This window comes from Xyrauchen texanus, chromosome 50, assembly GCF_025860055.1.
Source record: "Xyrauchen texanus isolate HMW12.3.18 chromosome 50, RBS_HiC_50CHRs, whole genome shotgun sequence".
NCBI classification, from domain to species: Eukaryota; Metazoa; Chordata; class Actinopteri; order Cypriniformes; family Catostomidae; genus Xyrauchen; species Xyrauchen texanus.
Genome location: NC_068325.1, coordinates 21,456,420 through 21,470,737, shown reverse-complemented (window position 1 = coordinate 21,470,737; position 14,318 = coordinate 21,456,420). Strand labels below are relative to the sequence as shown.

At 43.1% G+C, this 14,318-nt stretch overlaps 1 protein-coding gene across 1 annotated transcript; it reads left to right on the top strand.

Annotated features, from left to right (window-relative positions):
* Window positions 1–2,788: 2,788 nt before the first annotated feature.
* LOC127641419 (SWI/SNF-related matrix-associated actin-dependent regulator of chromatin subfamily D member 1) lies at window positions 2,789–12,774 on the top strand. The gene is made up of 13 exons (XM_052124431.1): window positions 2,789–3,022; window positions 3,702–3,874; window positions 4,005–4,047; window positions 4,217–4,339; window positions 6,027–6,149; window positions 7,269–7,385; window positions 7,510–7,611; window positions 7,828–7,989; window positions 8,669–8,766; window positions 8,853–8,988; window positions 9,859–9,981; window positions 11,437–11,538; window positions 11,627–12,774. Exons 1-13 carry the CDS (start codon window positions 2,831–2,833, stop codon window positions 11,678–11,680), a joined length of 1,548 nt encoding a protein of 515 aa, XP_051980391.1. The 5' UTR covers window positions 2,789–2,830; the 3' UTR covers window positions 11,681–12,774.
* Window positions 12,775–14,318: the final 1,544 nt, after the last annotated feature.

Genomic DNA, 14,318 nt, shown 5'->3' with positions numbered 1-14,318 from the left:
GAAACTTCATGACGGGAGATGTTGTGCTACTAGTGGACAGTTCTTCCCCACGGAACTCCTGGCTCATGGGAAAAGTAGTTGAAACGTTGCCGGACTCCAATGGAACAGTACGAAGAGTGAAGATAAAGACCAAGACTAACACTCTGGAAAGACCTGTAAACAAACTGTGCTTGTTGGAAGAGGCGATGTCAGAAGAGTGAAAAGAGAAGAAACAAGTTGATAGTATATGGACATTTAGAAACTGTTTGGCTCTCAGTGTTTAAGTTATAATTGCTTAGTCCTCTTGCCTAACCAATTAGGGGCCGGGTAATGTAAGAGCCAAATAAGAATTAGTTCATCTAAAGTAATAGTTTAATTTAAAAACAGTTAAGTGTTAAAAAGGGAAACTATTTCTTGAAAATTCATTAGAAATGTATTGGTATAAAATCCATAATTTAGTAATGTTTAGGTTTGATAACATTTCAGTGTTTGAGCTTCCAATCAGGTAGTATTACGTCATAGCGTATTATGTGATGTAGTTTTTAGTTTGAAGTTAGAAATGTTGGAAGCAACACAGTTTTTTGACCGTGCGTACCATGTATGTGTACTTTTTATGTTAAATAAGTAAACATTTAAAAAGAAGACCGTTTGGTTTGTTCGTGTTTCAAATACTGGTTGTATTAAGACTGACTTCAAAAGGTGGTAGAAGAATTAGAAGAAACGAGACGCCATCACAATGTGTGAAAACTGCTGTTTGACTCTTTTAATCAGCCGCAGTGAGGCAGAGCATCATATACTGAGTGTTTGTGTACGTCTGTGCATTTGGACAATGGCACAATGAAGGACATGGAGATGTTTGAATGCTGAAGAAATGTGTGTTATTAGGCTACCATAATACATACCATAATAAACTGTGTGTGTGTGTGTGTATGTGACTGTGAGTGTGTGTGAGAGAGTGTGTGTGTGTGTATGTGACTGTGTTTGTGTGTTTTTCTCTGGGTGTGTGCGACTGTATATGTGTGAGAGTGTGTGTGTGTGTTTTTTTCTCTGGGTGTGTGCGACAGTGTGAGTGTGTATGTGTGTGTGTATGTGATATTGTGTATGTGTGTGTGTGTGTGCGACTGTATATGTGTGAGAGTGTGTGTGTGTGTTTTTTTCTCTGGGTGTGTGCGACTGTGTGTGTGTGTTTTTTTTTCTCTGGGTGTGTGCGACAGTGTGAGTGTGTATGTGTGTGTGTATGTGATATTGTGTATGTGTGTGTGTGTGTGCGACTGTATATGTGTGAGAGTGTGTGTGTGTGTTTTTTTCTCTGGGTGTGTGCGACTGTATGTGTGTGTGAGAATGTGTGTGTGTGTTTTTTTTTTCTCTGTGTGTGTGTGTGTGTGTGTTTTTCTCTGGGTGTGTGCGACTGTGTGTGTATATGTGATATTGTGTATGTGTGTGTGTGTGCGACTGTATGTGTGAGAATGTGTGTGTGTGTCTGTGTGTTGTTTTTTCTCTGGGTGTGTGCGACTGTATGTGTGTGTGAGAATGTGTGTGTGTGTTTTTTTTTTCTCTGTGTGTGTGTGTGTGTGTGTTTTTCTCTGGGTGTGTGCGACTGTGTGTGTATATGTGATATTGTGTATGTGTGTGTGTGTGCGACTGTATGTGTGAGAATGTGTGTGTGTGTCTGTGTGTTTTTTTCTCTGGGTGTGTGCGACTGTATGTGTGTGTATATGTGTGTGTGAGTGTGTGAGAATGTGTGTGTGTTTTTTTTCTCTGTGTGAGTGTGTCTGTGTGTTTGTGTGTTTTTTTTCTCTGGGTGTGTGCGACTGTATGTGTGTGTGTATATGTGTGTGTGTGTGTGTGTGTGTGTGTGTGTGTGTGTGCGACTGTATGTGTGTGAGTGTGTGTGTGTTTTTCTCTGGGTGTGTGCGACTATGTGTGTGTGAGTCCGTGTGTGTGTGTGTGTGTGTGTGTGTGTGTGTTTTTCTCTGGGTGTGTGTGTATATATATATATATATATATGTGTGTGTCTGTCTCTCTGTGTGTTTGTGTGTGTGTGTGTGTTTTTCTCTGGGTGTGTGCGACTGTGTGTGTGTGTGTGTGTGTGTGTGTGTGTATATGTGAGTGTGCGTGTGTGTGTGTGTGTATGTGTCCGCGTGCGTGCGTGCGTGTGTGTGTGTATATATATGTGAGTGTGTGTGTGAGTGTGTGCGTGCGCGCGCGCGTGTGTGTGTGTGTGTGTGTGTGTGTGTGTGTGTGTGTGTGTGTGTGTCCGCGTGCGTGCGTGTGTGTGTGTTTGTCTCCCCCTTGTGGACATTGTTGTTAGTCACATGTATTTGTGCCAGGGATAAATCAACCTTGTCCTCTTGGTTTTATTTATTGGGAGATTTTTTTTATTTATTTTTTATTATATGGGCTTAATTACAGACCGAATGTTTTTCAATGTAATTTGTTTTATTACGATTAAATTCACATGAAAGCCTTTCCATATTGTCCAACGCTATATACATTACATATAAATAAAAATCATATGAATACATGTTAAAATAAACTTTTTATTCTTGCCTTCTCACTTTATTAGGAATACAGATCAAATAAAATATAATTTCAAATAATACAAATAAACACATATTTTTTTAAAAGTATTTCTATCATGAACTAATTTTTAAAATGTATTATAAAAAAATGAACTATAAAATCATAAAACAGTACAACTCAAGAGACCAGGCTAAAGATGACGTCACTGCGCCAAGCGGGAGTATCGCGACACTTGGTCAAAGCTCAGAAGCTCATCCGTAGTGCTGTTGAACTCTCGCGATAGTCGCCCGCGTCACTCCAGTGGTGCTCTGTCTGCGGCTCGAAGAAGATGGCTGCGCGTGGTGGTTTTCAGCCTGCGACACCGGGCGGCGGCGTCGGAGCAGCAGTGGCGATGGGACCCGGGCCGCCGGTGGCCGTTGCAGGGCCCGTTATGGGTCCCGGTACCCCCTCAGGACGGATGGGACCAGGCGGTCCGCAGAACCACATGTACCGATCACCGATGCCCGGGCCCGGATACCCGGTAAGACGCACGGAGAACAAAGAGCTGATGAAACCCGAGGGGGTTTAATTTAAATGTTTATATGCGGAATCTGTGATTTTATTCAATGTATAAAACACCCAGACTCAAAAACACTGAAAGGAATCGTGCTAAAATGAGAATGGGATACATTATGATTACTAGCGCGTGCGACCAATCAACCAAACTAACCATTTTTGGTTCTCAGAACGTTCGTTTTGGTTCTAAAAGAACGTTTCTACAACGTTAGAAGTTGGTTCCCAGAAAGATATGTAAATGCGAACCACGCGCTACTGTTTAGGGAGCGTTCTGTGTTTTCTTAGATCAGATTAATTAAAATAAATGCATATTAACTTTTTGGGAAAGTGATCTTGATTATAAATAGTGTTTTTATGGCTTGTGTAGTTGATTAGGCCTTTAAGTGCATCATAGTAACTTGTTGTATGTGGTTGCACTGATGTATGTATAAGTCACAAGCCTAATAACTGTTGCTTTTTGATTTTTAGGTCCAAAATAATGAACAGCATTATAATAAAAAATATATATATATATAATATTATTATTTTTTTTAAATGTATAGGATGTATTCCTATTTAATATTAAGGGCTAAAGTCAAAATAGGTGTAGGAATTATTTGTGTTTGTTCATTCATGCAACTAGATAATTCATCTCAATTCTATAGAGACCCGGAATGCCTCCAGCCAATCGTATGACTCCTCAGGGACCCTCCATGGGACCCCCGGGTTACGGGGCTAGTCCAGTGTCCCGCCCCGGCATGCCAGTCATGGACCCGTCCCGCAAGAGACCGGCACCAAATCAGATCCAACAGGTCCAGCAACAGAATCGCAACCAACAGTAAGACCATCTCTACTGATTAAATTGGCATTTTAATTGCATTTACTTGTTAATAAATACATTATTTCTTTATTTAATTATTTCTATCGGAAACTGATCGCATTACATGGATTGTATTTCTCTGTTTTAGTGCCAAGAAGAAGAAAATGGCAGATAAAATTCTACCTCAGAGAGTAAGTGCCCATAAAATCTGATATTTTAAGTCTTCACATCAAATGTAGCTAATGCATCTAGTTTTACAACCAAACAACCTTCATACAAACTTAAAGTTGTTAGCGAAAGCCCTTCATATTGTTAATTATTCCTGGATGTGCAGATAAATCGTTATTTTGTCTTTATCAGATCAGAGAGCTTGTTCCAGAGTCTCAAGCGTACATGGATCTGCTGGCGTTTGAGCGTAAACTCGATCAAACCATCATGCGGAAGAGACTCGATATTCAGGAAGCCCTCAAGAGACCAATCAAGGTAAACCTGGAGATTTTTGAGATTTCCGACATTGTTGTGCCATGCTAACCCAGCGACGGGTAATGTGCCTGTCCACACTGAAAGCAAAAATGCTGCGCGACCAGGGCCGGTACTATTGTGCAAGCTTTGGAGAGGCATTTAGATCTTTAGAGTGGGCAAGTTGTTGTCTCTTTTTGGTCAGAACTGGGGGGGGACGAAAATTCTACAGGGGCAATGCCCCCTCCCCTTAGATCCGGCCAAGTGCACAACCCTACACCATCAAGCCTGTCTGAACATATTTGATGGTTTATTAGAGGGCGATTGTTAGTGGAGTTTTGGTAGTTCCTAAAAGCAACTATCGGCACCGATTAACAGGTAAACCTGATATATCAGTTAGTGATGCACCGAAATGAAGATTCTGGGCCGAAACCGAAAATTCAGGATGCACTTGGCCGAAAACCGAAAATGACCTGTTTTAAAATAATTGTATTAATATTATACTTTTTAATAAATTTCCTGAATTTAATGAATCTGAAATGGAAAACCTACAAACCAGTAAAATGATCACATTTTTATTGAAAGTAACGCACCAAAATTGGATTGAAAATATATTACAACAATATTAAATATATTATTTGAATATATACTGCTTTGAAGTATTTCCACACCGCCTGCATCAGCCTTTGCTGGGTAGCGCCGTGATAATGGCTAGATCGATTGACAGGGAAACCTGAGCACTGAGGGGCGGGGAGGCATATATTTTCGGCCTTTTTTCTCTTTAGGCCAAAACAAAAAAAATGCCATTTTCGGTGGCCGAAATTTCAGTGCATCCCTAATAAAGGTCTAGGCGTATATCGATATATCGGTTGTACCCATTAATCGGTGCCGATACAGGAATAATTGGACCAATTGGGAAAACAGCCAAACATGCCATAACGGGCAAAAATGTGCGTCTAGCACATGTTTACAAAGTTCAAAAAAGTGGCATTGGATGGCCCGTTCACATTTTAGTTCCAAAAGCAACTATCGGCACTGATTAATTGGTAAAACCGACATATCGGTCTAGACGTAGACCGATATATCGGATCAGTGGGTAAACCGACATATCGGTCTGGACGTAGACCGATATATCGGATCAGTGGGTAAACCGATATATCGGATCAATGGGTAAACCGACATATCGGTCTGGACGTGGACCGATATATCAGATTAATTAGTAAACCCGACATATCGGTCTAGACGTGGGCCGATATATCGGATCAATGGGTAAACCGACATATCGGTCTGGACGCGGACCGATATATCAGATTAATTAGTAAACCCGACATATCGGTCTAGACGTGGACCGATATATCGGATCAATGGGTAAACCGACATATCGGTCTGGACGCGGACCGATATATCGGATCAATGGGTAAACCGACATATCGGTCTAGACGTAGACCGATATATTGGTTTTACCCATTAATTGGTGCCGATCAAGCAATACTTCACTGAATTGTGAAAAACAGTGAAACATGCCATAACGGTCAAAAGTGTCACTCTAGCACATGTGTACAAAGGTAAAAAGGTGCCATCGGATGGCCCGTTCACATCGAAGGCATTTTTGCATTAAAAAAATAACATCTGAGCTTCCATCAATGTAATTGTACAGTTCTCTTGTGATTTGTTTAAATATTGGCACTCAACACCTTGATGTTCTATGCAGCAAAAGCGGAAGCTACGTATATTTATCTCCAACACCTTCAATCCGGCCAAACCCGATGCTGAGGACGGAGAGGGAACCGTTGCATCATGGGAGCTGCGCGTGGAAGGGCGTCTTCTGGAGGACGTAAGCGAAATTCTCACATATCATAGTTGTGTTTATTTTAGCAAGGTGCTAGTATTACTATTGGCCTAAACCAGTGGTTCTCAAACCTGTCCTGGAGGCTCCTCAACACTACACATTTTGGATGATGCCTCAATCAATCACACCTGATTGAACTCATCAGCTCAAGAGACTCCCATGTCAACCCTGCAACCACATAGCAACACCCTGGCAACCCACCCAGAGCACCGCATTTTGGCATCAGAATGTCGTAGAGACATGGGGTGGCCTCTTTTCACTTGGGACTGTAAGATAAGTTTAGAGACACCCTAGCAACCACCCACAACCACATAGCAATGCCTTAGCAACAACCTAGAGCACCATATCTTGGCAACAGAATGTTGTAGAGACATGGGGGTGTCCTCTTTTTACTTGGGACTGGTAATGTAAGTTTAGAGTCACCCTAGCAACCACATAGCAATGCCTTAGCACCAACCTAGACCAGAATGTCGTAGAGACATTGGGGTGGCCTCTTTTTAATTAGGACTTTAAGGTAAGTTTAGAGACACCCTAGCAACCACCCACAACCACATAGCAACACCTTAGCAACAACCTAGAGCACCATATCTTGGTACCAGAATGTCGTAGAGACATGGGGGTGGCCTCTTTTTAATTAGGACTGTAAGGTAAGTTTAGAGGCACCCTAGCAACCACCCACAACCACATAGCAATGCCTCAGCAACAACCTAGAGCACCATATCTTGGTACCAGAATTTCGTAGAGACATGGGGGTGTCCTCTTTTTACTTGGGACTGGTAATGTAAGTTTAGAGACACACTAGCAACTACCCACAACCACATAGCAACACCTTAGCAACAACCTAGAGCACCATATCTTGGTATCAGAATGTCGTAGAGACATGGGGGTGGCCTCTTTTTAATTAGGACTTTAAGGTAAGTTTAGAGACACCCTAGCAACCACCCACAACCACATAGAAAAGCCTTAACAACAACCTAGAGCACCATATTTTGGCCCCCAGAGACATGGGGGTTGGCTTGTTCGACTTGTGGCAGTGCACTAAGGTCTTGGATGGACGTGGTGTTGAGTTATCTCACTGACCATGTTTATATGTTTGTCTCTCAGACTGCTGTGTCCAAGTACGAAGCCACGAAACAGAAGAGGAAGTTCTCCTCTTTTTTTAAGTCTTTAGTGATTGAGTTGGACAAAGACTTGTATGGGCCTGACAATCATTTGGTGGAGGTGAGAAATCTTAAAATGTAATACCTACACTAGAGTCCTGGTCTACTCCTTTTAAGACTTATCAATAATCTATTTCAAAGGCCATGCCAGATGTTGAAGTTTTCATTGTTTTTAATGTTTTCAGTGGCACAGAACGGCTACAACTCAGGAAACTGATGGATTTCAGGTGAAGAGACCTGGAGATGTTGGTGTGCGCTGTACTGTACTGCTCATGCTTGACTACCAGGTGAGAAACAAAAAGTTTTATATCTGCTTTGACTAATAATATAAGCCAATGCTGATATAGATGTAAAAATTATTGGAAAACTAAGTCTCTTAGAAACCTCCACCAGATGGCGCAATTCCACTTTGATAAACGTCCCCATTTGCGAATATCCAGAATACTCTGCTGATTCAGTCTAACTTTGAATGTTTGTGATGGGAAACCTCAATCTCTCTCCAGCCTCCTCAGTTTAAGTTGGACCCCAGACTGGCGAGGTTGCTGGGCATCCACACTCAGACTCGACCCGTGATCATTCAAGCTCTGTGGCAGTATGTGAAGACCCATAAACTGCAGGACCCCCATGAGCGAGAGTTCATCAACTGTGACAAGTATCTCCAACAGGTAATGACTGCTTCTCTGTTAAATTTAAAGGAGCGTAAGAATTTGTGGAAAATCTGATTGATTGGTTGATTGTGGTTTATGTGAATATCTTGCCAGTTTTATTTGATATCATCAGATAGACTTTGAGCAATCCGTGGGTGTGAAAAGTGATGCTGAGTGTTGGTTAAATACATCTAATTTTTATTGCGCTATTTTCATTTTACTTGTCTTCTCTCAATACGTTTTGTATTTCGTTTTTTCCCATTTTTGTATTTATGTTGGCTTGACGAAGGCTTTTTTCAAATTCCCGAAACTGAGACTAAAATTTGAAACACTAACTCCTCCTATAGCTTTCAATATACATCCACGAAATTTGGCACAGACCTTCAGACTGTTCTGGAATGGTGTGCTAAGCTTTATCGAACCGATTTGACATGTTTTTCACACAGTGGATGATCAAAAATGGGAACAATCCCAAAGATGTACGTTATCTGAATGTACAAATGCTCATTAATTTAAACTCCAGCTGTCAAAAATTCAAATGTAAACAAACCCGCAAAAGGGCTTTAAGTTGCACACTCTCTCTCTCTCTCTCTCATATAATTACCTAAAGTCATATCCATTAACGAGAAGATGATTTCTAATCCTAGTGATTTTAGAACCAGCTTCATTGGAATAATCATCGCGGTTCTCGTTCCAGATCTTTGAGACCCAGAGGATGAAGTTCTCAGAGATCCCTCAGCGTCTGCATGCGCTACTGATGCCCCCCGAGCCAATCATCATCAACCACGTCATAAGGTAACTCTTGGCAACGTGATGCCACTCTGTCACCGTTACGATTCCTGTCTATGAATTACGGTCTGAACTGAATTTTTCTGTCTCAGCGTGGATCCCAACGATCAGAAGAAGACTGCGTGTTATGATATTGATGTCGAGGTGGACGACACGCTGAAGACTCAGATGAACTCTTTCCTGCTGTCAACAGCCAGTCAGCAAGAGATTGCAGGGCTCGACAACAAGGTATAGAAGTGAAAATGCTTAAACCTTCAAGCTTTTTGAGGTTTTTGTCACCTCAGGTCATGCTTTATTTCCTAAGAAACTTTGGTTGCCTTGTAATAACACCAGAGGTAGCAGTTTAAGTTCCCACGGTGTCTCCGTGCTGGATCTAGCCGTGATGTTGCAGTTTGAGTGATTGTGAATTGATTGATTCATCAAAGATGGGTTGAGGGGCCTTGGTAGCTCAGTGGTGAATATGCTGGCTAGCACCCCTGGAGTTCGCTAGTTCGAAACCAGCACCACGACTGGACAGGGTGCTTATTTGGAGTGCGAGATGATGTGCCTCCATTTTTTCCTGCATCTGTTTTGAAAGCACCATCACGTGGCTACACCTACATCGTTACCAAAGCAACCCATTCAGATAGGTTTGTTTTGTCTGATTTGATAACAGTAAATAGCCTCACAGGGCTGCTGTGGCTCAGGTGGTAGAGTGGTTTGGCCGCTAATCGCAGGGTTGGTGGTTCGATTCCCGGCCCACATGACTCGAAGTGTCCTTGGGCAAGACACTGAACCCCAAGTTGCTTCCAATGGCAGGCTAGCACCTTGCATTCCAGCTCTGCTGTCATTGGTGTGTGGGTGAATGGCACACAGTTTAAAGCGATTTGGTAACCTCTAAGGTTAAAAAAGGGCACTATATAAGTGCAGATCATTTACCATTACCATTTACATCACTGGTTATCTTGCAAAGGTCTCTTCTCCATTTGTCTTCACTGTCTGTCGTTGACCTTTTGTATTTAGTGACAGCATTGTAATCTAATTACAGTAAGCCGTTAAATCACAGTGATCTAATTGTAGTCTGTTTGATTAACATGTTTGTTTGCCCTTGTCTTTCAGATTCATGAGACCATTGAAACCATTAACCAGCTGAAGACTCAGAGGGAGTTCATGTTGAGCTTTGCTCGAGACCCGCAGGGCTTCATCAACGACTGGCTGCAGTCACAGTGCAGGGACCTGAAGGTAAGAAACCTGCCCACCAAACAGCTTTCAGCTCCAACACTGGACTTGAATAAATGTGACATCTAGTGCACAATGGTGTTCCATCAAAAACAAGTTTTACGACTAAATTCCTGTAGCAAAGTTCAATTAACAAATAACAAACTTAAAGACAAACACAGGCCGGGCAGCTGCCCGTAACACTCTTTCCCTGGAACTGCCGCCTCCGGTCGCCTTTATCCTCTCGAGGGCTTGATTAGCCTGATTAGGGGCCGGGTGTGCAGCATCCCGACCCGGCCCGCCCTCCTCACTGCCACACTCCTCCCTCCTTTCCTTCAGGCCAGGGAGCCCCTGGCATTACATACATCCCCCCCCCCCCATTTCTGGCCCTGTCTGATGGTAGGTCATCCCTGCCTCTTTGGACCTGTAAGGGGGACAGGGAGTGAAAAACAAGTGGGAAAGGCACAAAATGAAATGACAGCGGAGGAGAGGGAAAGAAAAAAATAACGTAATTGTCGGCTCTCCGATACACCGTAGCCTGGTCCTCGGCCACTCCTCCACCCTCTAGTGGACGACAGCTGTGCCTCCCGAGCGGATTGGAGGCAGTCCTCTGGCCCCTGGCGGACGGAACGCCCTGCCATGTTTTCGGTGGACGGAAGGGGTCTCCCCATCCCTGGCAGCGGTTCTCTCGAGCCCGCCGTGTTTTAGCGGTTGGTAGGGGTCTCTTCCTGGCAGCGGCCCTGACTACTCCAGGTGGTCTGCGGCCTTTCCTCCACTCTCAGGCTTCCGGGCTGCTCCGTCCTCCAGCGGATGGCCGCGGCTGCTCCATTGGGGTGGATGGTAGTGGCGAGGACTCTACCACGGTGCATCCCTCCTCATTCCCGGGTTGCAGCACCAGTGTAATGAAGTTAAATGGATAGGATGCGGCAAGAACCGGCTTAACAATAGAAGTAATAGTTTCATTAAAAACTTAAACAAAAAGACAAACATAAACACATGCAGGGCAGCTGCACGTAACACACTCTCCCTGGAACTGCCACCTCCGCTCGCCTTTACCCCTCTTGAGGGATTGATTAGCCTGATTAGGGGCCAAGTGTGCAGCATCAAGACCCGGATCCTCCCTGCCACAATTCCCCTTGCAAAAAGTGTTTTGGAGGTCCCGTTGGGATTTATAGTGTACCTTAAATTCTATGCTCACTAATAGACGGAAGGGCTTGTTTTAACCTTCGCTCAAGCTGTGGTCATTCAATGTTTGCTCAGTTGAGTGTTAGTTACTGGACTGACTGGACTAATAATGACTTTGGGGGGTTCGGGTGTTGTTTTACAGCCATTTATAATTGAGCGTTGTTGAATTCTCTGCAGGCCATTTTAATGGTAGATTGTTGCAAAGCAATTATCTATTTTGTCTTAAACGTTTGTCGCACCAGAAGGCCAACGGTTACATATCGTTCTGGTGACATGTTCTGTGTGTCCTTTCAGACGATGACGGATGTGGTTGGAAACCCAGAAGAGGAGAGGAGAGCCGAGTTCTACTTCCAGCCCTGGGCTCAGGAGGCTGTCTGTCGCTATTTCTATTCAAAGGTGAAGCTTTATACAACATAAATATAAAAAAGTTCCAATGTTGAACCAACAGTTTTAACATTTCTCTCACGCGATCTCTTTCTATCAGGTCCAACAAAGGCGACAGGAACTGGAACAGGCTCTTGGCATCAGAAACACATAAGCTTGTGCTCATTCGACAGGACCAGATGGGGTTCTGGGTAGCCAATGTCCTGCTTCAGACCTTGATCACTACAGTTATATTACAGTTTAGCTTGTGTTGTCCTGCTGTAGCTGCCCAGGAGACCCCAATCTTGGAATTACCTTATTTTTGTGACTCGGGCCAAACTGACACCCCCTAAAATTCTGCCGTCATCCATGTTTCACCCCTATAATCCAAGCTTCCCAATGCAGTTAGCGATGAACATTCATTTCAAGTTGATTTTGAGATCTGTCGTTCTGGAACGATTGGTTTTCCGACCAAATCACACATCACTTATAGACATTCAGATGTTGCTGGTTTCCCCAAAAGGGGTCAGTTATTTTTTGTAATAATAAATATGGTCTTTGATATTTTAATGTTCTCATCATACGAACTATATGGAGATCTAGTGTAGCTAAGTGTAGATGTCGATTAAAGATGTAGTTTAGTTCCTCAGCTCTGAGATTATTTAAGAGGAAGTTCCTTGAACTGTTCTGTTGCCGTTAAGCGAAACCCATTGGTCAAGTTTTCAGAAGTTTCAGAAATCACGCAATTGTTTTAGTGTGGTGTTTGTTAGCGAATGACGCTCCACGAGATTCGTCGTACTGCTGATCGACCTGTTTGCTAATCGATATTTTGGTCCTGGACTGTCCGTAGTTCCACTCTTACCTCAGCTTGTTTTACTGGTGAACATATTTGGACAACTGTCTTAAGATTTGATGGTTAATTTGATTAATTATAGACTATATAGTCGACTTGTCTGTGCTAAACGACAAAATGGAAAACCTGCCACTGCAAATACTAATAGTTCTTGGCAACATAAAATCGTTGAAGAGAGACCATGGGATCTTGCACCCAAGTAATTTAACGCGTTTAGAAGTCGAGTGCTTAAGACTTCAATATTCTGAGTAGTTTAACTTTGTGTCTTTTTCTGAAGTCATGAAATGCATTTGTTTTGGTTTTCGAGATTAATTTTATACCTTGTTTTTCTTCTCTTTTTTCTTTTCTTTAATGGACCAATTATTATTGTATTTCCCTGTTAGCCCTTGTGTTATATTAAAGATTATCTTGTATTGACGCTCAACTGTGTCGAGTGTAATTTGGCGTTCCTGATTTAATCTTTTTCGAAGTGCTCATAAAAAGAAAAGAGGCTAAACTCTGACTCAGCCGAAATGCATTCAAAGCTTTGAACGCAAGTCTGAGGGGATTTTCGGAATGAAATCTGTCGAGGATTTTTTCGCATGTGCCAAATTGTCTTCCCGCCACTTGCAAGGTTAACAATGTCAAATAAAAAAAACATTTTGTTAGGACTCAACGTTATTTTTTTGTCCCCTTTTCTCCCAATTCCCACTACTTAGCAGGTCCTCGTGGTGGTGCCGTTAATCGCCTCAATCCGGGTGGTGGAGGACGAGTCTCAGTTGCGTCCGCTTCTGAGACCGTCAATCCGTGCATCTGATCACGTGACTCGTTGTGCATGACACCGCGGAGACTCACAGCATGTGGAGGCTCATGCTACTCTCCACGATCCACACACAACTCACCACACGCCCCATTGAGAGAACCACTAATCACCACCACGAGGAGGTTACCCCATGTGACTCTACCCTCCCTAGCAACCGGCCAATTTGGTTACCCCATGTGACTCTACCCTCCCTAGCAACCTGGCCAATTTGGTTACCCCATGTGACTCTACCCTCCCTAGCAACCTGGCCAATTTGGTTACCCCATGTGACTCTACCCTCCCTAGCAACCTGGCCAATTTGGTTACCCCATGTGACTCTACCCTCCCTAGCAACCTGGCCAATTTGGTTACCCCATGTGACTCTACCCTCCCTAGCAACCTGGCCAATTTGGTTACCCCATGTGACTCTACCCTCCCTAGCAACCGAGACAATTTGGTTACCCCATGTGACTCTACCCTCCCTAGCAACCTGGCCAATTTGGTTACCCCATGTGACTCTACCCTCCCTAGCAACCTGGCCAATTTGGTTACCCCATGTGACTCTACCCTCCCTAGCAACCGAGACAATTTGGTTGCTAAGGAGACCTGGCTGGAGTCACTCGGCACGCCTGGATTCAAACTCACGACTCCAGGGGAGATAGTCAGCGTCAATACTCGTCGAGATACCAGGCCCCTGTGTTTTTGTGATATTTAAATAAACTGTTCCTATAGTTCCCTCAAACTTGGGCGGTTAACCGTTGTGCATCAATAAAACGTTACTCAAGGGGTCCTTGGAGGACAAAAATGTCTGCATCAAAAAAACTGGCATAACAATGTTACATATATTATTTTCCACTTTCAATGAGTTAATTTTTTTACCAAATATAACTACCAAATATTCATTCATTTTCATGATTTTAACCCTTTAAATTCCAGTTTGTTTACATAATGCCACTGTTGTTTTTTTACACATACACACATGCAAACACACTCTGACATCCATACCAACACACCCACACAATTTTAGCTGCATCATTTATTCAATTGGCCTGCAGTGCTCTAATATTCAGCATTCAGATATGATATTCTTCTCATCACAATTGTTCAGAGCGGTTATCTGAGTTACTGGAGACTTTTTACAGTTTACATTTACATTTATGCATTTGGCAGACGCTTTTA